This window comes from Plecotus auritus, assembly GCF_963455305.1.
Source record: "Plecotus auritus genome assembly, chromosome: 7".
Taxonomy (NCBI): Eukaryota; Metazoa; Chordata; class Mammalia; order Chiroptera; family Vespertilionidae; genus Plecotus; species Plecotus auritus.
The window spans coordinates 131,844,416-131,871,007 of record NC_137774.1 but is presented as its reverse complement, the minus strand read 5'-3'; the positions used below and the strand labels follow the sequence as shown (position 1 = coordinate 131,871,007).

General features: G+C 35.0%; 1 protein-coding gene across 18 annotated transcripts in view; it reads right to left on the bottom strand.

Annotated features, from left to right (window-relative positions):
• Positions 1-26,592, bottom strand: part of SSBP2 (single stranded DNA binding protein 2) — a gene marked incomplete at its 3' end in the record, with an annotated part of 228,385 nt that overhangs the window by 113,580 nt on the left and 88,213 nt on the right. For all 18 annotated transcript variants that reach the window (XM_080682637.1, XM_080682639.1, XM_080682635.1 and 15 more), the window contains one exon: positions 25,673-25,757. Coding sequence is in view for 13 of the 18 variants with exons in the window: in XM_080682641.1 (XP_080538767.1) it covers positions 25,673-25,757 (85 nt within the window). The remainder of the gene's footprint in view (positions 1-25,672; positions 25,758-26,592) is intronic.

Below are 26,592 nucleotides of genomic sequence, written 5' to 3'. Positions count from 1 at the left end.
TCTCTGTCTCCCCCCACTCCGTTCCACTCTCTCTATAAAAAATCAATGGAAAAAATCCTCAGGTGAGGATTAACAATAAGTAAATACATAAATAAATACCTTAATTAATTAATTAAGAAGCCTATAATTCAGTGAGAAAAAACAAACACCTCAACAGGAAAATGGGCAAAAGTTTTAATGCATAGACACAGTATAATATGCAGGAAAACTTGGCTGATGTAGTTGGAAGTAGAAAAAAGGAATACAGAGAAAAAAAGCAGATAATCATGAAACTTAGTGCCGGGGGAAAATATCTGGATTTCTTCCTGAAAGCACTAAGAAATTATTAAACATTTTAAGTAGAGGAATTATTTTATAAAGTCTGGTAGCGAGGAAGGTGGCAAGAGGTAAAATATACTTTGGAGGATACTGGCAGAGAGAGAAAAGTGTCAAACATTAAAGTTTCAAATCATGGAAGAACCGGACAAAAATGCTATCATAAATAGAACTATGAAAACTAGAAGGGGAAAATGAGATTCTAGTTCTTTTCTCAGTAGGTTTTTTGTTTGTTTAGGTTTGACTTGGGGAAGAGTGATTTAACTTATTTTTAGAACATTGAATTTGAAGTGGCAGGATGATATCCAACTGCAAATGTTCAATGGACCTATTGGAGAAGTAAGGCTAAAGCTTGAGAGGGATTGGGGAATCAATCAATCATTCTGATAAAATGAATAACGAGGGCAAAAGAGAACAATTAGCATAAAAGCAGTTCAGTATGTTAAGGTATAAGAAAAGGAATGATCAAGGAAAAAGGAGAGATTACATTAAAACGTATAGTCTCCATTAATATAATTTAAAGATGAGTTACTTCATTATGTTTTTAATTTTAATCTTAGCTGTTCCTATCCTTATTCACTGTAGGAATATCACATGATCTCACTCATTTGTGGAATATAATGAACAACAAAAAGTGATAAACGAAAATAGATCCAGGGACATAGAAGCATAGAATAGACTGTCAAATCTCAGAGGGAAGGCACGTGTGTGTGTGTGTGTGTGTGTGTGTGTGTGTAAGAATGTGTGTAAGAGATCAGCCAAAGGACTTGTATGTATGCATATAAGCATAACCAATGGACACAGACATATAGGGGGGTGAGGGCATGTGCTGGGGGATGGGAGTGGCTGGGGAGAGGTCAATGGGGGGAAAAGGAGACATATGTAATACTTTAAAAAATAAAGAATTTAAATTTAATTTTTTTTCTGGTTATAAAAGCTACATTTTCTGGTTTTTACTATATAGGTTCAAGTAGCTGACAGTAAAAACAGTACCTGGCTCCTCAGCACACACGTATACACATCAGGTAATCAGATGAAGATTTCACAGTAAGGAGAGGAAGCTGTCAAACAGCCCCTGGATACTACCTGGTGAACAGTGTACCAGTTCCTGTCCTGACCAACTGCCAGCAACAGTTCTCAAATTAATTAAAACATATGGTCATTAAATTCACAACAAGAATGAATTACAAATAGGCCTCTTCTGCACCACAGATGTATTCATAAGAAGTTGCCAGTAAATACAACTTTTAAATTTAAGAGATGGTTTATCTTAATTTCTGATCTTAATTTGGCAGTAAATTTCAACAATTCAGTTTTCAGTTTATCTGCTCTCTAGTCTCCCCAGTTATGGGTTTAATGTTCTATAAATAATATTTAGTGTATTAAGAAAGCTTACTATTTCAAAAGGCCTTGCAAAAAGGTTCTGTAAAACAAATTGAAATTACTATTTCTTGGTTTCCACTTTGAAAATTTAAACTGTGGGAAAAGGGATGGTACAAGTTTGTGTATAGAGGCTTTTCTGTAGAATAAAAACCCTTGTGTTTCTATTCAGTTACAGTTTCCATGATGAAAGATATTAAAGCAGAACCATACAAATGGTTTACTACTGTTAATTTTTTTTTCAGAGAAATCCATCCAACTGTACAACATTAGACAGGATTTACCTGTTTCAGGGGGGAAAAGAGGTTGTATTAGTAGGTAGAATAAACAGAATCACAGTGACATATCCTAATCAGTGGAGAAGCTGCATTAGGTCATACTCTTGGCATTGCTCAGTAAAAGACTACTAGCCATGCTAGCTCCAAATTCAACTCAAGCTAATGAAATGAATTTGAACTGAGTACCTACTGAGCCAGGCCTGCAGATAAGATAAATAAGTGGACAACTCAGCCAAAAGTAATGCAATGCAAAATCAAAATACATACTGGTTTTCTATTTGGTTCCAATTTCAGACTACAAATCTTTTTGGTTGAAAAACAAGTATCAGTACGTACAGTCTCCAATCTTGTATGTTCACACCCCCATGTTTAATTGTTTGTTTCTGCCCTCTATTAGAATTACTATGTAACCCTCATATATGGGTTTTGAATGGAAGATACTGATATCTCATTACAGATAATAATAATAATAATAATATTGATATCCTAGTAGAGTCCCAGGCCTAGTATATATCTGCCCAATGTCAAGGTATTTATGAGACAAAACATTTTAACTGGGAGTTACTTCCTAAAACGTCCCACATGTAGGTGAGAAAAAACATGTTTTCTGGATCAAAGGCAAGGACATCAATGACATCATATGCTAACATCAAATGCTGATTTTATAGTGCTCAACCTCTAGTTCCACCATTATCCAAGTACCCTAGTTTATAAGGCCTAAAAGATTAAATGTAACCTTCAATATAATGTTGTTCATAACGAAGGTCTTTATACCATTTGACAGTGAAGGAAAAAATATAAACCAAATACAAAATATTCTGTTTTTCTACCTAGAGCACCAAGTAAGCCAAGAGAAAGTTAAGTAAAAGCACAGATATTATAGGTCAAATATGCAGTCCACTGCTCAGATTCTAGTAGGTATATTAATGATCTGGTACCTAATAAGTACCAACTGACTGGAAGTCAATTATAGCCTTTATTGCCGAGATCTATGAGAAACAGAGAGAAGAGGATTAGTGGACGAGGCACACTACAGGTGAGATCAAGAGTCCTTACGGGGTCAGAAATTTGAAGCTGGAAGTAACTATGAGCACATAACTCTGAGGCTATGTAGCAGTACTAGAGGCTATGGGTTGGATAGAAGGTTTGAGCTGACATCTGGGTTAAATGTAAAATGAATATGCTTGACTGGATGATCCAAAAAATCACTTTTAACTCTAAAAATCTGTTACTTTAAAATTTATACCTGACAAATTTGTGGAGGCTGTACCATATTAATAGACACCTACAGAGCCTAGCCCTAGAGAAAAGATCCAGTAAAAACAGGAGTAACTCTACTAAGTTAAAATGTTCAATTTCAGCTTTAAAAAGAAAACAGTGGAGAGCAAAAATATGATAACTTTTCCCTATAGAAGACAGAGGAAAAAGTTTCTGTTAGGGGAATCTATCATTTAAGGCTACTTGTCTAAAATTGAGCATAATACAAAGATTTTTTAAAGTATGAGTATGGGAGGTAAAGTATATTTTATATTTTGTAGGAAAAGCTAAGAAGAGTAGTCTTTATTAAAAAATCTTTATTGTTGAAAATATTACATATGTCCCCTTTCTCCCCATTGACCTCTCCCAGCCTGCCCCCACCCCTGAGTCTTGTTCTCATAATAGAATCTCTGTGCCCTGTCTCCTCAATATTTCACACTTGACTGCTTCCTTTTGAACAAGGATATAGACAGAAAAATGCAATAAAAAACATGAGGTCATATAATTGCTTCAAAAACAAATACCTTGAATAATTTAAACTTTATTCTAGCTATAACTTCTAACAAAAATTTTTAAATTCTGAAATTTAAAGTTACTAGATTAAAAATATAGAAACATCCTTATGGGTACTAGTCAAGTTCTATCTCAGCTAAGGCCTTTTGTTTCCACCCAGTTTTTCAAAAGCCTTCTTTTTTTGTATTGTTAATTACTTTATTTATTTATTTTGCTGTTGACACTATTACATATGTCCCCTTCCTCCCTCCCCCTTTCTTTGCCCATCTCCACCCAACCCCCGCCTCCTCTTCCATCTGGTCATCACCACACTATTGTCTGTGTCTATGGCTTACACCTAAAATGTTCTTTGGCTAATCCCTTCACTTTCTTTCAGCCATTTCCCCCCTCCTCTCCCCTCTGAAAGCTGTCAGTCTGTTTCATGTATCCATGCCTCTGTCTCTATTTTGTTTTTCAGTTTATTTTGTTCATTATTTCCCACATAAAAGTGCGATCAACGTCTCAAAGTAAATAGCTTTTCCCTTGGAATATAAGCTGAGTTTATTTAAGCATTAGGTTAAAGCTCTTGTTGCTTTGTCTAAGAAAAGCTATCTTCACTTGACAAAACTATTCCTCTTTGTTTGGGGTTGAGGTCTATGAGCTGTTATTATATTTTCCTTTACAAACTTAAAAAAAATACTAAAAATAAAATCAATATAATAGTTTAAAAATTATTTTATTTTGATGAAATTATATTTTAGAAAATTTATAGTACAGAAGATGAGAATTTTCCCATTTTAATCATTTAAAAAAGTTAACTAGTTCAATATTTATTCCCATAAACTCACAAAAGCAATCATGTTTCTGAAAACAGTTTATATTAAGCCTAATGAATATACACTCAATTTTCATGTCTATTATACAGTTTAATTCCCTTCCTAACATGTATTTCTCATATATAGAATATATATAAATTACAATGTGAAGAAAAAATTTATAATGATTATTGAAATTTGATAGTAAATACATATGATCAGACAGATTACTCTTTTGACATATAGATATTTTAAAATATAAATAACAAAGGAACTATTCTTACAGCTAAGTGTATTAGAAACATAAATGGGTGCTACCCACATGTGTTTGCCCTTCATTTTAAAAAGTAGACATTTTGATGAATTTGCCATCTAAACTGTGGCTTCCCATTGTTGCCAAACTAGTTTTAGAATATATTAGGTTACTGGTTATAGGTATAAAAACTATTACTTGGCTTTTAAATAGAACATGGCATTTTTGTTCATATTACTTAGCAAATAGCCATCCATATAATTGAGAAATTTCATAGCTTTTCCAGTTCTTACTTCAAATCCATCTTCACCAAATGCAATTTTCCATCAAACTAGGGTTAATACACCAGATACTAAACATAGTATTTGCTATTTGTGAAAATTTTTTAAATCCTCACCTGAGGATATTTTTTCCATTGATTTTTAGAGAGAGTGGAAGGGAAAGGTAGAGAAAGAGAGAGAAACATCCAAGTGAGAGAGACACATGGATTGGCTGCCTCCTGTACACACTGACTTGGGGCTGGGGATCGAGCCTGCAACCCAGGTACGTGCCCTTGACTGGAATCAAACCCACAGCCCTTCAGTCAATGCTCTAACCTGGCTAGGGCTTGACTTTTTAATATAACTATATTATATCACTCTCTATGCTCAAAAACTGGTTTGAATCAGGTAAATTATAGTTAGTATAGCACTGATATGTGTTATTTAATAAACTTTAAAGGTGTTTCTACACACATCATGACTCTGGAGAAAAGACACTAAACCAGCCAATTATTGAGCTATTCATTAATAGCTATGTTGTTTTAGATCAGTTATATATTCAAATATTTGGTTTAAGATTTTAATGTTTCATGCAGATGTTTACTAAGAGTTTTGTTGTGTTATATACAATTATTAGTTAGCTGAATTTCTAATAGTTCTTGCAACATATCTTGTTTTTGAAAGAGTTCAAGAATATACTCAATTTTCACATTAAGGTGAATATTTATACATAGTTAAAATGTGCTAAACAGCTTTAGGCTAGTCATAAGGCACTCATGAAATATTTTCTATCTCTTGTTAATACAAAGAAAGAACTTTTTGGTTATATAGCTTTGCTATCCTGGACTTGACAACCCTTTAAAATTCTGTTTAAACCTTAGAAAATATTGCAAAGGAGCAAAGTACAGAAGATTCATTCTTACAATGAGTTGTTTTCCAAATAGTTGAGTATGTGTCAGAGGATAGCACAGGAAGCAAAGGCCAAACAAGGAACCTATATGACAGGAAGGAAAACCCAAACCAGCACATACTAGTATATAAATGTTACAAGCATACACTGTAAAACAGGACAGCTAGAATGTTTAGCAGCAAGAGGACCCTCTGGTATGAATATTCAGTGAGGTGGTAGGAAAACAGGGAAGAGCAAACTGAGGAAGATACCTAATACTGCTGTGCAGAAATTCTATACATAAAAATTATGTTAAGTATATGCATAATCTAACTCATTAGGATGAGGCACTTATAACTTCTTAAAATAATGGCCATAAATACTTTCACACAGCTTTTTCACATATATTATCTTACTTGATCTTTAAAACAAACTTGTGAGTTAAGTATTAAGATTAGGAAACATAACAAAAGAGAAATGTGTAATACTTATACCTCAAATAAACTGTTAAGTAAGAAAAGTAGGTCTTCCTGGAAATAGTTCTAGAATCCACAAAAACATAAAATAAATTTAAGAATCAGGTGTCTGTGTCTCAACAGCACCTATGCAAAAAATAATTGAATTTACATGTGCTTCAAGGTAATAATGTATAATTATCTCTCCCTTCTAACCTCCCCCCCACCATCTTCTATATTCCTTTAGTCATGGTATTCTGTTTCGCTGGCATTATCCTCTGTCCTTTTCCCCTCCTCTCTTTACAATACCTATCTTTAATTCAATTCCAGTCACCTCCTTAAAGGCTTCCCCAGTGAATCCAATGTACTCTCATTTATTCTTTCTCCCATACTGCATATAAGAAATTCCTAGATCTAGATTTTACTCTAAAATTTTATTTGTAAATCATTATTTGAAACTTGTAATCGAGTTTTATTTAAGAAAACTTGTTATAAAATTTCCAGGTGCCTCACAAAAGCCTTTTAAGTTCATAATAATAGAAACATTACTTGAGATAAAAAATTATTTCATAATATTATAATAGCTTATAACAAGTGCTAATGTTTGTTCAATTAGCAGAACATGTGGGAAGGCTGGGAGGAGTGGGATTGAGTAAAAGAGAAAAAGACTCATGAACACGAACAACAGCATTGTGATTGTTGGGGCGGGGCAGGGGGACATGGAGGAGTGTATAGGGGCAATAAATGGTGATGGATGAAGACCTGACTTGGGGTGGTGAACACACAATACAGTGTACAGTTGATATGTTGTAGAATTGTGCACCTGAAACCTCTATAATTTTGATAACCAATGTCACCCCAATAAAGTCAATAGAAATGAAAATAAAGAACAGAGTGGGGAGTAGGTATGGCTATAAAAGAGCAACAGAAGAAATCCGTATGTTCTGTACCTTGACTATGGCGATGGATAAGTGAACCTACGCAAGATAAAAATCACACAAAAGTAGATATATTCACACACAAATAAATGAGTATAAGTAAACTGGGGAAATCCAATTTAAAATAGTGGATTGGTCTTGTAACCAAGAGGCTAGAGGACAGCACCTGGAACACAGAGAGGTATTCCCAGTGAGCAGGACTGGGTCATGATCCAGGTACTGGTTGCATGTACTCTGCTGGATAATCAGATCTAGTTATTGTACTAGGGTTTTTCAAGGTGTCACCATGGGGAGAAACTAGGTAAAAGGTCATTGGGATTGCTCTGTATTTCTTACAAATGCAGTTGATTCTATAATTATCTCAAAATAAAATGTTCAATTAAAAAATTTAATTTAGCACAATCCACCCCATGTTCACAATAATCCACATCCATCCCAACACTAAATATACTCACTCCCTTCTCCACAACCCCCAAAGGCTCTTCCAAATTATAGTATTAGTTCAAAGTCCAGGATCTAATTATCCAAATCAGGTCAAGATGCAAATGATGTTCTTGGGTACTGCACCTCAAGTACAATTCATCTCAATATGAAGGCCTGTGAACTAAAGAGACAGGTTATCTGCCTCCCACACATCCAAAATACCCTATTTTCACAGATAGTCACCATAGATACTCTCATTCAAAAAGGTGAGGTGGAGGTATTAGCAGATAGGAGGTATGTAAGTCACTGGTCCATAATTTTTTTTTTCAATTATAGTTGACACAATATTTTATTAGTTTCAGATGATTAGACCTTTATATATCTTACAAAGTGCTCACCTGGGTAAGTCTAGTAATGGTCTATAGTTCTCATATCCAGCAGGGCACATGCAACCAATACCTTGATGAGAGCTCAGTCCTACTCAGTCAGTGGAAGTATTTCTCTGGGTTCCAGGTTCTGCCCTCTAGCCTCTTGGTTCTACATCTGACACATGCCTCCTGTCCATAAAAAAGCTCATGTTTATAACTGAGAACTTTTCTTCTAATCACAGAAGTTCAGGGATCCAAAGGTCTCTTTGTTTTGTGTTGTTTCAGTCCCTTTAAGTTAAGGCTGATATAATTATTTTTTTTACATTTATATTATCTTGTATTCGTTTCAGGTGTAAAGCATAGTGGTTGGACAACCAAATAATTTACAAAGTGATCCCCCAATATTTCAATTAGTCACCTGGCACCATACATAGATGTTATAATATTATTGACTATACTCCCTGTACTGTACTTTATATCCCCATGACCATTTTGTAACAGGCTGATATAATTCTTTTTATAACTTTAAAGTTTCTCATGTATCAATTTATAAACCAGTTACTCAGGCAAAAGCCATGCCCACAGATCTCTTTAAAATAAGTCCCTCTCTGCCTTGGACTCTCTGTGAGGCTGCTGTGGGGCCAATCCCTGAAGATTCTTAGAAGCCTTTATGCTTAACAGAGAGGAAGTAGGGGGCATGCCTTGAGTTATTTGGAAGGTTTTTGCATGTCTGAAAGTCTATGAGCCCACCTCACCTCTTTCTAAGGTCTTATAAAAAAGGTTTTATCGTTAGGCATTCGTTTCATTTTTACTTTGAGACCACATTTTCCCAACTCTACTCCGGACTTCAACTTTGTTCTGAGGCCCTTTCTTACTTTGAGAACTCTTTGCAGGCTGGAAAAACTGTCCTGAGCCCTTTACATTTCCTCCAATTACTGCTTGGAAACAATACTCTTTTTTTTTTTCACTCCTCTCTCTCCATCCACATCTCTAGAGATGTGGCTAAAAGAAATAGCTAACAACACTTTTGGCCTGAAATCTCCTTTGCCAGATCCATCAGTTCATTAAGTATATTTTCTATTTCCCATACTATCCTGAGTGATAGCTTTGCTAAACTTTCTGCCACTAGATAATAAAGATCATCTTATTTTCAGCCTCAAATAATATTGTCATCACCTTTTAAGCCCTCATTAACAGTACCCATGAATGCCTTCCAGGTTTCATGAACTGTCTTCTTCACTCGCCAGCTTGTCTCACGTATTTTTAGTTTCTGTTATAGCAACACCCCACTTCCAGATATTACATTCTGTTCTGATGAGTTATCTATATATATAAAAGGCAAGCAACCATCCAACCATCTGACCAGCAGGTAGGTATGACGCTCACTGACCATCTTCTTATTTGTTGTTACATAACAAACCACCCAAACTTAGTAGCAGAAAAAATAACAACCCTTTTATTATGATCACGGGTTCTGTAGTCCAGAACTTTGGCCACTGAACAGTGGAAATGGCTCTTTCTTCAGACTCCATGATACCTGACCTCAGCTGTGAAGGCTCGAACAGCTCCAGGCTTCTTTACTGTGTGGCTGGTGCCTGGCTCAGATGGCTAGAAAGATGAGTGACTGTTCACTTTGGGACTGAAACTCTCATAGGATGGTGACTAGGTGTTAGGAGGAAGCATCCTGAGAAGGAACAGCAAGCATTCCAAAAAACCAAGGCAGAAACTGCAAGGCTTCTCCTGGCCAAGCCTCAGAAGTCAAGTAGTGTCACTTTTATTGATTACAAGCAAGTCATTAAGGTCAGCCCAGGGTCCAGGCAAAGGAAACTGGACCCCATCTCTTGAGGGGAGAGTGGCAAGGCCACACTGTGGAAAAGCAGGTGGATATATTGTTGTCACAATCTTTGGAAAATTAAAAGGCCCCAGTGGATATGAAAAGACTGATCAGGTTCAAGAGGAAAATAGCTGAGGCTTCAACTAATGACAACTCTACTGAAGTGATAATAGTTCAAACAATAAAAATAATACTAAAATAATTTCTCAAAAAAACGTAAAAACTAGAAAAATATGACTATTTGTTATTGGGTTTGCCTTTTATGATAATAAAAACTGAGCCCTGCCCAGCATGTGTGGCTCAGTGGTTGACCAATAGGTCACCGGTTTGATTCCCAGTCAGGGCACATGACCAAGTTGCAGGCTCGGTTCCCGGTGGGAGATGAGCAGGAGGCAGTCGATCGATGTTTCTCTCTCATCGATGTTTCTATCTCTCTATCCCTCTCCCTGTAAAAGAAATCAACAAAACATATTTAAAAAACAAAAAGACAAGAGGAGAAACAGTCTAGAGATGGAAGACGCTGACGACGCCTTGCCACGCTAGCAGTCAGCAGCTGTGCGACGCAGCAAGTTGCCTAGGACCAAACCAGAGAGGGTCGGACCTGCATTGCCACCATGTGCCCACCATCCAGATATCATTGCTGACATGTACACATAAGGAACTGTTTGACATTTAAATGGGGACTCAGAACTGTTGGACATTGAAATTGGGACTCAAACATTTTTTGTTATTATATGTTTATTTCTAGTCTGCAGAGGCAAGATTTTTTAAAGGAAAGAAATGGGGAAAAAATAGATACAGAGGCAAAGAAGCATTGAACAGACTGTCAAACTACAGTGGGAAGGCAGAGGAGGTTGCGGGGGTAGGGGGGCTGTAAGAGATCAACCAAAGGACTTGTACACATGCATATAAGCATAACCAATGGATAAAACACACTGGGGGGAGGGGGCAGGTAAAGGCATGTACTGCGGGGAAGGGGAGGCCGGGGGAAGGTCAATGGGGAAGGAAAAAAAAAAAGGAGACATATGTACTACTATTTGTAATACTTCAAACAATTAAAAATAATAATAATAATAATAATAATAAACTGATCCCTTACTGTTTTTTATTAGTTAAACTTTATAGAGTCTATAGTTCTACTCCATTATACTATCATTTGGGGGGAAATATACATAAGGGTCTAAATGTCCTTCAGAAGAGCTTATTGTTACTAAACAATTTACACAAACAAAATTTGAACGTGATAATGAAAATATGTGTATATCATCATTTAAAATAATTTACCACATTGCACAGGAAGGAAAAATGTTATATTAAACTCTATACTACTGACACTGCAGGAAGAATAACAGATGAGCACACTACTTCAAAAAATATAACTTACTACTATTTTCTAAATTCAGAGAAGATTGCATACCTACCATAACCATAATTTATCAATAAGATGCCCCTTACTTAAAACACAGAATTATTTTATGTAGTATTAGAGAGAAAAATGTGTCCAAGTAACTAGACTATAGCATAAAACTTTCTATAAATTGATTACAAATGTATACCAACATTTGAAATGTTTTAAAATACATGTATTTTTAAGAAATGCTTCCTAGAATTTATGAAATATTGTACCCATTGACTTAACAGGAAGGATACTATTATGTAAAATCTTCAGCATTTCTTCAACTGGTCAAAGTATAAATGCTGTAATGTCTCCACTTGTTTTTGCACAGTGTGTTTATATGGCAAAAAAATCCCAGATCTTTCTTAGAAAATCACTTGACTCCTAACTTAAGGAAAATTATTAAATTTGATTACTGTTTAACAGAATTTGAATTTGGAAAAGGAGGCTGAGAGTTGATTCAGAGAGAATCTGGAAACTAATATGAGCCGGTAAGTCCCTGAGCAAGGGCACCAATCATTTTTATTCTGGAAATGAGCACCTCTCAGACAAGACAGGGGAAATCAGTAGATGATCCACCTAAATGCCCAACTTTGACATAGGAAAATATAGGAGCTGGCTAAGAGCAATTGAAGAGAGTTAGTAAAAAGGCAGAAACGTCCCTCAGCAACACCTGCCTTAATTAAGCCTCATTGGCACTGAAGAAACAAAGCTCAAACATTCATCAAGAACACAACAGCCTAGTTTCTCTCAAAGGTGGAATTAGCCTAAAAGTCCCAGCAAGAGAACAAGCTGATGAAAAACTAAGCAGTAAAAGGCAGCTGAGGAGCGGAGGAGAACCTCTGAGAGTCAGCTCGGAGAGTGCCTCCTTATTCATACTGCCCTCCCAGAGAGACCGTTTGGAAAGTGAGAGGTGCCCAAGGACACCAACAAGATCCAAAGACTAGCAGGGGTGCCAGCTCAATCCCATTTGAACTGAACTTGAAGAAGCTTGAGCTCTATTCAATTAAGATAGGAGTTAGGAGAGAACGATTCCCTAATAGGAGACTTACAATGCTCCACGCACTCCAATTTCCCTGAAACCCCCTCAAACAAATACATAAGAAAGAAAGAAAGAATCAGGACTGTGGATGTGGAGATAAAACCAGGTAAGTTCTATTGTTTTGTTACCTCCTGTATGTCTCTGTAGTGAATGAAATTAAATTCCTAGACATAAAGAAAAATGTAGGCCCTACGGAAGAAAATATTGACAAAGGAAAATGGAAAGAAAAGATCAAAGGCTACATTCCTTGTCTGGAAAGGACAAGAAGGATATATATAGGGAGGTGGCTGTGATGGAAGTGGTCTACAGATTTAATGTACAGCAAGCTCCCAATGTTCTTTCACAAAGACATTCTAGGTTAAAGCAAAAAGGAAGGACATTAGTCTGCTGTATGTGGCTATGTGTTAAGATTTGCATGTGGAAAATATCCCCATAATTTCTAATACACAATACAGAAGTCATTTTGTAAACAATACAGAAGTCATTTTGTGATAAAGATTTTTTCCATTTCCTTTATGTGTTTGAGCTTTTGCCCATAATAAAAGTTATAATATGACTTCAGTTCTGAAACATTTTCCCTTTTCATATCCATCTTAGGGCTGATGAATGAAGGATAATGATGAAGAAGAGGGACAGGGGGACAAGTAGGATAAGATAATTATTAAATGAAAGCAAGAAGGAATATTGAGTGGATCACATAAGAGTAGTCAATATATCCATGGGCACTTTGTTTAGAAACAGCATGCCTACTGCATATACATTCTTTCATCAAATATTAATTGAGTACAAATTAAGTACAAGCCACTAGACTACCAAACTGAACATACCTTTTTGCAGTCTTTATACTAGTATATGTTTACTTCCTTGAGGTTTGAGAATTTTCACATTGCTCTTTATTTTACAGGCAAATCAATACATGCTTGCTAAAACAAAACTGAAATGAAGAAAGAGGGCTAATATATTCAGATTTCCCTATCTATTAATCTAAGTTTCAAAAACTTCTGGAAGAAGCCATGGATCATTTAAGTCCATTTAGTTTTCCTCCTAAATTTGAATCTACTCCCCCACCCCATATAATACATGACTGATTTCTAAAATGAAATTGTGGCTATAAAAATCATTCAGGCATGGACATAGTTTGAGTCTCAAGTCTTGCTTCAAAAACCATAAACAGCTTTTGAATATCTTAAGAACTCAAGATAGTATATTAACACCAAACACATTTTATTAGTTGCCCTGGGATATAGAATTCAGGTTTGAAGCATCCTGAAATAGTGAACAGATTCAGTAAATTTACTGGGTTACAGAACACAACAGCCATGCTATTTAAGTCAGTGTAGCTAGTGTGATAAGTATTTACCTCTCGTGTTGTATTTTTCCTGTCTTAATGCTAGCCCCTTCCTTCCTATCACTCATAAATGTGAGCATTTCCCCCAAATTTGCAAACCAGGCCTCAATTCTTATTTTACCCTTATTCACACATCAATTTAACCAACTCATAGAGCTGAACCTACTTTCTCTATGTTCTTCCAAATTTCAGATTTCCGCTATGGTATCACAAGTCTCAGTTCTTAGGTCAAGTTAACTACAAATTATTTTAAATTATTCTCTCTTTCTCAATCGATATACCTAGACAATCTCCTCCTTTTTATTCTTCACTTTAATTCCTTATTTTCCATTTCATTTGCCACCACCCTAATTCAAGGGCTTTTTAGCTCATACCTACACTGTCAAGAAAGCCTCTTCACAGTCTCTGCCTTTAGTCCTTTCCCTTCTTCAGTTCCTTTTACACAGATTAATGACCCTCATATATAATTTGCTATTTTTAATATGCTCAAAAATGACTCTCTCGCAGACAGAACAAAAGTTTCATCCAGCATAGTTTAACAAGTACTGAATGACAATGTGGAAAACATGAGTTTTTCTGTTTAAACCTCACTTGATTTTTTAAACAATAGCATATTCTTTACTTCTCTGGGCACCAAGTTCCTTACCTCTATATGTAAAAGCCTAATATGCAAATTGTTCCCTCAGGAGTTCAACCGGAGACCAGGAATTTGATAGCTCACTATGACGTGTGCTGACCACCAGGGGGCGGTGTGGAACGAAGGAAGGCCCTGGCTGGCAGCCGGAAGACCCAGATTGGCCCTGATCACCAGCCAGGACTAGGGACCCTACCCGTGCACAAATTTCCAGGCCACTACTGGTAGTCTAGTATAATAAGTAGGTTGGACCAAATAAGCAGTTTTAAAACTTTTTATTTAACATATTTGGACTGTTTTAGATTCTGAGGCTGTAAATATGCAAAACAAATATTTTTTAGAAAACAATTGCTTATTCAAGAGTTTTACCAAGCACCCTTGAAAGGGAGTTCTTGAACCCTGAGGGAGCAGAGGGCAGACAGATGCAGAAATAGCTGTTGAAATGGTGTTGCAACATGGAGAAGACCTGAACTAAGGCATTTGCAGTGGGATTAGAGAGAAGACATGTACAGGAAATGTTTAGGCAATGTGATTAACTGGTTTTGATGACCACTTGAAGATAACAGAGAAGAGTAATAAAGAGAATAAAAAGAAGATTCATTTATGGCATGAGTAACTAGCTAAATGAAGATTCCATTTAATTAAAAGAAGAAAATAAAAGAAATTGGGAAAGGGTAAGAATGGAGCTGCTTTATTTAAAATAGAAGAAGGTAAGTGCTTTTCTGGTAGTGTTCTCTCCCTTCTCACTGCTAGCACCACCCATGGCCCTCCCACTGTACCCCAAGAGTCCAGAGAACTCAGCATGAACCGCTAGAAAGGATAACTTCATTGTTTCCTTACAGTTTTAAATTCTACCATCTGCTACCTAAGCATTGATCCAGTGTTTGATTTTTCTAATCTGGTCAAAGAGGTCAGCTTACTATTTCTTAAATACATCTTACATTGTTCCAACATCAGCAGTTTCTCTAATATACCTCCCCTCATATATCTCTTCTTAGCCAAATCCTAGTCATCATTCAAACAGCAGTAGTCAGTGTCTAAACTCATACAGCATAGCAGTTATTATCTATATTATACACACAGCAATTAACACAAGATATACAGTTCACATACCTCTCTAAACAGATTATATAGATCTAGAGGGAGAAATATTTAAAATCTCCCATAGCCTCAATCAAATTAACTTGTACATAAATGGGTTCTCAAAAAAGAATTAATAAAGAAATGATATAAAAATGATCCTAATTATGTCTACTAAAATCTCTTCCCTCATGATATCTTGCATAGAATTATATTTGTTAGTAGTTGGAACATTTTCTTCTTTAAAAATCCAGATATTTTAACAATATATCATAGACATTTTATTTTTTTCTAATGTGTATAAATTATAGCTTTTATTCACTTGTTTACAGACACAAGGTTTAACCTGATGTATCCAGAGGAGACTGACAAAATTTTTTTAAAATTTACTTTTATTGTTGAGATTATTACAGATGCCTCCCTCCCCCCCCCCCCCCATTAACCCCCTCCATCCCACTCCCACCTGCTCCCCAGGCCTTCACCTCACTATTATCTGAGTTCATGGGTTATGCATATATTCATACAAATTCTTTGGTTAATCTCTTCCCGCACCCCCTTCCCTCTGAAATAAGTATAACATACATTTTTTAAACATATATTTTTATTGATTTCAGAAAGGAAAGGAGAGGAAGAGAGAGATAGAAACATCAATGATGAGAGAGAATCATGGATCGGCTACCTCCTGCATGCCCCACACAGGGGATTTGAGCCCACAACCCAGGCATGTGCCCTGACCAGGAATTGAACTGTGACCTCCTGGTTCATAGGTCAATGCTCAACCACTGAGCCATGCTAGCCGGGCACATACATTTTAAAGTTAGGTTTTAGTTTTAAAATAAAAACCTTACATCCACCTTTAACACATCTGTACTTTCTTCAAGAGATTCTGAGACTTTCCTCGTAGAGAGTTCAAAGACTTAGAAGTTAGCAGCTGAGCTTTGGGAACTGATACTATCTATCATCTGCTATGGCTGGCTGCAAATAATCCCTTGTATTACAGTTGTAGTCGTTTGTAGATTTAAAACCAAAAGCCGGGGGGAAATATCAGGCCAACTAATGTGGAAAAAACACAAACTTAATACTCAAAATAAATGCAATCAAGTTTAGAGACATTTCACAAAGTCTGAAAACATATAACCGATTCTTATTAGTACAAAGGATATCACGTCATTAGAGCCCTATCCATTATTTGTAGGACAAGTAATAATCATTTAAACTCCTAATATATATTCTGTCAAGACACAGTACTTAGAATTGTGAGGCACTTATTTATTTTAAAAAGAGGTATAGACCCCTGACCTCAGTACCAATGCTCACTGAAACGAAAAAACACAACAATAATTAAAAATGTGGATTGGTGCTAAGTGAAACATAAGTTTTGCCAATATTTTTAGTTTCTTTACTTCAAATCAAAGGGAAAAAAAATAAAAACAAGACAGAGACTTTCACTTTTTTTAAGCTGTCCAAAACACAATCATTTTCTTTATTTATTTACTTTGATTCTTGAGTTGTAAGAGTTCTTTATATATTCTGGATACAAGTCCTTTACAAGCTACATGGTTTGCAAGTATTTTCTCCCATTCCATGAGTGCTCTTGCTTTTATTTATTTTTCTTTTCCATCACCATTTATCACCCTTGTACCCGCTTCTAGCTCCATCCACCCCTCTCCCCGAGCACTAAAATGCAATCATTTTAAATGAGGTTGTATAATATATAAAAAGTAAACAAAGTGGCTATAGAAATATGACTTCAAATCTAAGGTATTTAGATATTTTTTCCTTTTAAAAATCTCCAGAATAACTTATTTTATATGACTTTTACATTTATGAATTTCATACCCCTAATAGAAATTAGAAATGCATGCTATTTTTGAAAGTATCATATTTCTTGGTGTGTTTTTTTTTAATGCTCTGATGTTATGGGCAACTTAATCATAGGTAGTGTAACATTAACATCAAAAATAGTAAGAAGTCTTTCCACATTCATCTTTTCATATTCACCAGAAATTCTATTTTAATAAAAATGAATACATCAGTGGGGGTAAAGGGGCTTAAGACGACATTCTTTTAAAATAAATATTTTGAAACAATATATTTTTCACATTGAAACAAACTATTAAAGTCATCCCTGCTCTTTTCTTTGTCTCTTTTCATTTATTTTTTTTTTATGATTTTACAATGTCTACATAATGCTTATATTATGCTAAAACGATTTTAGGTAAAGTAGAAATCTTCCACAATGCTTTACACTGTCCTTGATTCTCTTCCATTATTCGTGTTGGCCATGGAATGACTGAAATAACATATTTCCCTACAGGAAATCTCAGGATCAACAGAAATAGGAAAAATAGCAGAGTCATTAGCAATACTTAGTTGCCACCCAGAAGCAATCCTAGCAAACCAATGGCATGTTGGGAGTAGAGACAAGCATATACCACAGAATACTAGTAAGTGGTGAATATATGTCAAACCAACAAAATAAATATACAACTTACCGTATGCTAGAAAGAATATAGGGAAGTTTGTAAGGTTTATATATGGCAAAGGAAACTTAGCTGGAAATGAAAACAAGAGTACTAATAATATGACAGATAAGAATAAGGCAAAAAAAATGAATCTCAAGTACCTGTTGAGGTGAACAACAGCTTATAAATCGACTGATAAACATTAATATATACCTACAATAGTTTTTATCATCTCAATGAATTTTAAGTGTAACTTCACTTGTTCTTAGCCTACTAGTTTACATGGATTGTTTACATCGATTGTTTAGGAGAATTATATTACCACTCATCTATTTAAGCACTTACTAATGCCATTATATGCCAAAATCTAAATATACATCAAAAGGTATGTGTACTTACTGTCTCCATATGTATAAATTTTCACTGCTCTTGCAATATAATACTATACTATCTCTCTCTACATGTGTTTCTATTTGATATTTCAACGGTCTTGAGAAAGCTCTCTTTTGCTAAATGGTAAGTGAGCCCAGGAGGAAAGGGACTATATCTCTTTTGCTCACTGCTACATTCCCTAGTGCCATGCCTCCCGAGATATATAAAGCCTGTGCCACCTGCTTTGATGCACTTGTTTCGTCTTTACGAGTTGCTGTCTTATCTTAATTTGTTTTGAAATACAAAGTGAGTAAAAGTAGCATTAAATGACCTTCCCACAACTACATATTCAGTTATATTAAGATAAGAAATGACAAATATTTATTAGATTATGTTTTATTTAATCATTCATTTATGCAAATATGTTTCCCAATGTGACTGGCACATCTCACATCAGGTACCATGTTGGGCACCAAAATGAAAAAGACAAATAAGACAAAGCCTATTCCCTGAGGAAGCTCACTGATTATTAGAGAAAATATCTCATGACCAACATCTAATACACAGGGACATTAAGAAGGGACACAAAGGATGTTACAGGATCACAGCAAAGAATGCACCTAACTCCTTGCAATCGTTTCTAGAGAAGTATTTTCCTAAATAATATATGATTATCTGTAAAAAAATCTTCTTGAGGGGTGCATAAAAGCATTCTTCTTCTATTGTTTTCTGTATATATTATCACATGTTTATATATCATTTTTAAAAACTATCCCATTACTATAAGTCTATAACCTAATCCTTTCTAAATGTTATAAACACTCTCTTTGGCAGGAATACAAAAATTAGCCTCATGTTATCAACAATTATGGTTTAAGCCTATCACTTTACTTAAATATTTCAAAGATTTGAAACATTTCCAATTTCCCTGACTACTGCATTCTCTTAATATTTATTGACCATCTATTATTTGACAGACCCCAGAGAAGAACAAATATAATTCTCTGATTCTCATTATAATAATGTGATTTCATTACCATTACACTATAGCAATAATATATTTTGACTCTGTCTTTGCTTTAGGACCATTAGGGAATCTTCCATTCATATCAGAGATCTAAAATTATAATCACTGTATATGTTTTTCATTAAAAATTTGGTAGCATATATTTATACTTTTCCTACATATTTTTAAGTGAATGGAATAAAAATTAAATTGTTAAAAAAAAACACTCTATGTTAAGCTGTAGCAGAAAAAAAATCTAGTAAACATAATTTAATTCCACATAAAGGCAATGCCTGCGATTTCAGAGTGAAATAAAAATACGACAATGGGAAGAAAAGCTAGTCCAATGAACTTTACATGTTAATAGGTATTATATTTATTCACTTGAAATAATGGTTTACTTTTTAATTATAACACTGTAATAGATAACAACAAATTCATATCTTGGATGAACTTGGTTTACCCTCAGGATAAAAATAATAGGGCCAAGCTAGATAGCTCCCAGCCATGTGGCAAAATAATTGTTCTATAGTAAAGTCTCTATATTCTCTTTCAAAGTAAATTCCTAATTATTAAATCTTTTGCCAACATTTCTGATTTTACTCCCCTCTGGAAAATCAACAAATAGACATACTTTACAGTATTTGTAATAACAGAGCAGAAACAAATAGATTTGTTTGGAGATAATCCCTAAGATTTTCTGCCATCATTTCTCTAGGATGAACCACTATGATGCCTGAAAACACATTAAAACCACTGTGCATCACCCCCCGAACTTTGCAGGGGCCTGAACCCTCACCCCTTCTGAGGGAGGTCTCCTGCTTCGCTTCCCATGCCCAGCTCAAATCGGGACCCAGGTAACAGACAGAGACTTGGCCGACAGCAGCTGCCTCTCACTGCAACAAGACTTGTTTGAGTTGTCTTGTTCCCATGGTGTGGGGGCGTGGATTTTTGATATCTAAATCCAGCCTAGTACCAGGAATGCTCAGGGCCTACTCAAGAAGGCAAATAATCCTTTCCACTAATATTTACAGGGTAAAATAAGATTGTTGTTAGAGTATTAAATTTGACAGTAAAATAGTAGTCAAGTTCTCAGACTAATTTAAATTGGCTAAGTGAAATAAGCGAATATTCTAGAAAAATTAATGGTACTGGACAAAAAGCTGTTCCTGAAGTGTTAACTAAAATTTTTATTGGTAGTTCATCTCATGGTAAAATTGCGTAACATGTAATGAACCTAAAGCAGTCATATTTTAGTGCAAAAATTAAAATGTAAAAGCTATCAAGACTACATTATAAAATTTCCAAAAGCCTCCTAATATTTAAATAAAAAAGGGGGGACAGTAGAAGAATATCATGTAAGGAAAAATATCCTGTAAGTAAATTACAACTAGAAAATTTTTACTTTAGAAAATTAACTTTCATTTGTAATGCTAACAGCAAGACACCCATGAAAAACACAAATGGTGTCAAAACAAGCCAAAGGAAAATCGTTTGGGCAAAAAATGAAAAAGGATCCCAAGTCAAATTTATAGAAAAGATTCCTTTATTAACTTTTGGTGGAGAATATGTTTGTATATTTTCAGAAAACACCTCCAAGACCATGTGGATTCCTGCAACAGAAAGGAATTGACAGGACTGCTCCAGCCATGAAGACAGAGGAGAAACAGTCCAGAGATGGAAGACGCTGACGACGCCTTGCCATACTAGCAGTCAGCAGCTGTGTGTCACGGCAGGTTGCCCAGGACCAAACCAGAGAGGGTCGGACCTGCATTACCACCATTTGTCCACCATCCAGAACTGAAATATCATTGCTGACATGTACACATACGGAACTGTTTGACATTGAAATTGGGACTCAAAAGAACTGTTGGCCCAGAAAGAAACTCACTACAGACTGATTCATTTAAGTGTATTTCTAGTATCACATGATCTCACTCATCTAGGGGAAATAATGAACAACATGATCTGCTGAACAAAAACAGACCCGGAGACAGGGAAGCATCGATCAGACTGTCAAACCTCAGAGGGAAGGTAGGGGAGGGTGGGGGTAAGGGGGAGAGATCAACCAAAGGACTTGTATGCATGCATATAAGCCTAACCAGTGGTCACGGACAACGGGGGTGGGGGCATGCGTGGGGAGGGGTTTGGGATGGGAATGGGGGGATGAGGACAAATATGTGATACCTTAATCAATAAAGAAATTAATAAAAAAAAACCCACTGTGCATATTCTTTTTCTAAAGTTAATCATCTTAACTGTGTTTTAAAACTCATTATTTTAAAATTAAAAAAAAACAAATATAGAAAACCACACCCAATAAATGTATGGCGCTGTGACATTTTATAAAACAAACACTTGGTTATTATAAAGTAACCACCATGGCAGCCGGGAAAAATAGAGCCCTGCCAACCTTCTCAGAAGCCCTTTCTTTCCATGATCCCCATCCTAATCCTAACCTCTTGCTACCTCCCAAGCAACCATTATCCTGACTTGTATAGTAATCATTTCCTTGTGTTTTTTAAAGCACTGCCATTCAAAAGTGCATTCTTACCCACTATTAACTGTTGATTTCTACATGCACTATTAATTTACATTTAGCACTGCATACAGTTGCTAAATACTATTTAAGTGAACGTATTTTACAATATAAATGCAAGAAGATCAAAGTTTTACCCATCTTAAATGTTTTATCCTTTTCTCATAATAAGTATGGACAAGATGATTTTTCAAGGAAAAGGGTATTAACACTGCATCTGTAACTATTTGGCAAATCTATAATAATAAAAGGGTAATATGCTAATTAGACCGGATGTCCTTCCAGACAACCTTTTGGATGCAGCTGGGGCTGCGAGGGATGCCTGGGTTCGGGTGCCAGAGGGAAGCTGGTGCTGGCAGCCAGGGGAAGGAAGGCCTACTCTTGCATGAATTTCGTGCATCAGGCCTCTAGTGAAATAATAAAGTAACAAAAATCCATTATAAAGAATCAGTGCTCAGAAAACAAACCAAAAACAATTTTTTTTTCTAAAAACCAAAAGCCAGAAATGTTTCTGGGGTAATAATTATCCAAAAAAGATTATTAAGTTATAGAATGACTCAAAATTATATCTATTCAATTTTTAGATATCTCTTTTAATATGTACACATACCAAAAAAAGTCTTTCATGAGAAATGCTGAATGACTATTTTTTATTAAAAGGGTTATTCATTATTTACTTCATTATACCGCCACTATTTCTTCAAAAGACAATAGTTTATCTTTCATTATCCATTCAATCTTATAAAGACTATAAAATAGCAAGACTACTTTTTAAACATAGCATAATTTATACATGCAAGTATTTTTTTACTTTAAAGATACAGCTAATGAAAAAAATATTTTTCAGTAGGTTTCCTTGAGAACTTCCTTGAAATTCATTCGGTATACATATTAATTACTATTATAGAAATGTTTCCCAATGGACTCTAATACAGGAATATAATGTTCTAGAATTTTACCAAAATCTTACTGTGTTCTTATTTCTCCTTTTCTTCCCTGAGTCCTCACACTGCTATATCTACATATTAAAAATGAGTTATATTGATAATTTTCAGAAATTGTCTATTAAGAACTCAGAAAATCCAACTCATGAAAATTGCCATAAAAGTGTGCTACAGAAGACAAATGTATTTCTAAAAATCCAAATGTAATAAAAATTATGCAAGTCAAACTCTATCTTTTTACCAACCTCCATTAAAAAAAATTTTTTTGGAGATGTATCACAAGTGAAAATAAATTGGCTTAAAAGTATAATAAAATGCTATCTGAGAATAAATTAAATCTTTTCAAATTAATATTTAAGATAAAATTATAAAAATCTGATAAAGCATGTGTTAATATTAATAATAAATTAAAGAACAAAATACTGACCTTTTTTTAAACTACATATTTTCAGGCCAAATTATGTTATAAGAAGTTGTTCTTCCTTTAAAATCTACTCTAATTTCATTCCTACTTCTGGTCAATGCTCATTTCAAAAACTTGAAATATTGAAGTGGGTTTCTAAAGCAAATAAGTATGAATACTCTCTGAAATATTGAAAATGCATTATAAATGCAAAATGATTATGATAATGATGATGATGATGGCAATGACAACATCAGTGATGATTTACATAATGCTTCTAAGAAAGAGATGCTAAATTAATTCTGCGGTCCCTGTAAGATTTCCATGATGAACAGCAAGGTGCATCTTTCCATACAATGGAATTTTGAAAGAGTACTGAGATAGTTAATTTCTTAAAATGTAGATCCACAGCCTGGCTGGTATCGCTCAGTGGTTGAGTGTCAACCTATGAACCAGGAGATCACGGTTCAATTTCAGGTCAGGGCACATGCCCAGGTTTCGCGTTCGATCCCTGTAGGGGGCATGCAGGAGGCAGCTGATCAATGATTCTCTCTCATCATTGATGTTTCTATCTCTCCCTCTCTTTTCCCCTCTAAAATCAATAAAAAATATATATATTTAAAAATATATAGATCCACAAATATATCCTTTAGAGTAGAATACTGGTGGTCAGGGAATGGCATGTGTGCTTTGCTTGATTTTTTCTTTTCTACTTAAAAAAATCCAGTCTCTAACTAATAAAAATAATTCCATCCAGTTGTCAAAATTGGTGGGTATTTAAAAAACTTTTCCCACCATTGGCAGGCCAAATCTAGGCATGTCTTTCCTGGTGTAAGAGAGAGATGAGACCAAGTACCCTCCTCTAGCCAGGTTCCTTATACTCCTCCTGGATGGCTCTCTGCTTTACTTCTGCCATCAGCCAAAGGTAAAAAATGAAAACTAGGTAGTTCCGATAGTGTGTCCTGGGCCCTGCTTATCTGCCTTTCTCTCCTTTTTCTTCATATGCAGTAGCATGTTCCACTCATCTTGTCCTGGAGAACTATGGTTTAATACATTGCAAGCTTAGTAAATACAATCCTTATCTGATTAGGTAATCATGAGCAGTCACACTTAAATCAGTTTAGTAAACGTTTCAAGTATTACACAGTCCCTTCCAGGTGCCAAGGATTTTCACTTCTCTTAGGTCTGCCTGCTCTTCGTTGTGCTACTTCTGGGTTATAATTCTGCTGGCTATTTCTACTCTTCAGTCTAATGCTGAAGTATTTCCTTTGAAAGAACAGGGTCTTTTTCCCTTTTGAGGCCTGGTTCTGGTGTTTAAGGCTACTTACCCCCTAATGATTCCCTTCTACCAACTAAACTAGTATCCCCCTGGTTAATTTTAGATACTATCAGATATTTCCTCAGGCTGAAGCCCCCAACTCCATTTCCTCCAAACCAAGGAAACTGGGTTTCCTTAGTCCCCAACTCCATCTGTCCTTTTACAGTCAGTTCTATGAACACAGTTGTTTTCCCAGCCCCTTCACAATACCATCTCTTCACTATTAAATGCGGTTTTTCCCTCAAGAAAATCTTCCTTGTTTCTTTATCTCTCTCTCTTTTTTTTAACCATTCTTCTCCCCGATACCATCAACTCTCTAAAATCACATCTGCAACCTGGCTGGTGTGGCACAGTGGTTGAGTCTCGACCTATGAACCAAGAGGTTAGTGGTTCGATTCCTGGTCAGGGCAGCTGTTCGATGTTTCTCATGTTTCTCTCTCATCGATGTTTCTGTCTATCCCTCTACCTTCCTCTCTCTCTAAAAAAATCAATAAAATAAAACTATTTTTTAAAAATCACATCTGCGATTTAGTTCTTCTAAAAATGTTTTAATATACTCATACATCACTCAGCAAAGGACAGTCCACTGCCCTTCTTTAAGAATCTTTTATAAAAATCACATTTTCATTTTTGCACAGAATCTTTTGCTCTCTTATCTAGTATTTCCTTTAATTCACATAAATTTTACTTGTGGGACTGAATTCAGTGATGGGGATATTTAGCCTTATGGCTTCAATTACTCTTATTTTCATGTTCTTGAGGCACTTCAAAGCTCTTATGATATGTAATGAAAATTAGCAAAAAGAGAATACTTCTATATATATTTAAAATCTTACGTGCAATATCATTTACATCATTCTTATGACTTTGTGAAATAAATACTTACTTAATTCTTGTAAATGTAAAATTTCACAAGTCAGTCATGCTTAAGATAAGAAATACCCTTAATAGTGTGGAGTTAGGACTACTCTCTTAGCTTGAGCTTCTTCAACAAGACTCAAAACCCATTTGTAATTTAGTTTTTAAGTTATGAGCCCATTTTTCAAGAAAAAAACAACAACAACGTCTTAAGCACCAAAAGAAAAGAATAGATGGCCCAATGCATTTTCAAGAGCAGCAGTTACAAAGAAAACCGACAAAGTATCAGTAAAATTATACATGAACTTACATAATCGTGGAAGGCTTTTGCTTCACTTGAATGTTCACATGTTTCCCGTCTTTCTGGAGCTGCACAGTAGAGATCCCAAAATACACTACAAAAGTAATTGTGGTAACATTAAGAAAATCACGCCAAATGAGAGATATCCATGCAAAAATAGAAGACATTATTTTTATATAAATGTGTTTTGTTCAGGAGAAATATTTCTTTCAAAGACTTAAATTCAGGCAAAAATATTCATGCAGTGATAGGGTATAATCTAGCCATTGTTCAGAAATGCTAATATGATTTTTCTAAAAGGATAAAATAATTTTTTGAAAATTTGAAACTGTCTTTCTTGTCTGTATACATGGCAAACATAATTTAGACAATTATAATAATTTTCACATTTTCCCATGAAAAACTAAAACAGTAAAAAATATCCTAATTTAATCACTAAAGGATAAAGTGACTCAATTTTTTTCAAGATAATTTTGTTGTACAATTCACAAGCCAATACCCTAACCATTAAATCACATTGGTCAAACAAATACTTTTTTCTTTTTATAAATGTCCTCTTGTTTTCCCTTGCAATTAATTACCAAAATAGGTTATTAATTTTGAAAATTAAAAAAAAAATCCATGCTGGGGTTTTTTCCTCCTATTCAAGAATAATGAGAAAAAGCAAGAGGAAATTGGTTGGGAAAAAATAATTATACTACTTACTCTGGTCATCCTTCCATCTATAAAATTAACTATGAGCATGAGCAAGGAATTCCAAAATCAGGAAAGCAAATGTCTAAAAGTATTACTGGCAATAAGCCAGCCCTGCTAATTACTAGCTCAAGTTGCTTAAACAGATTGGAAACATAATCTCCTCCTTTATAAAATGGAGTTGTTTAGAAAATTAAATTATATGACATAAGCACAGTATCTAATTCATAGTAAGC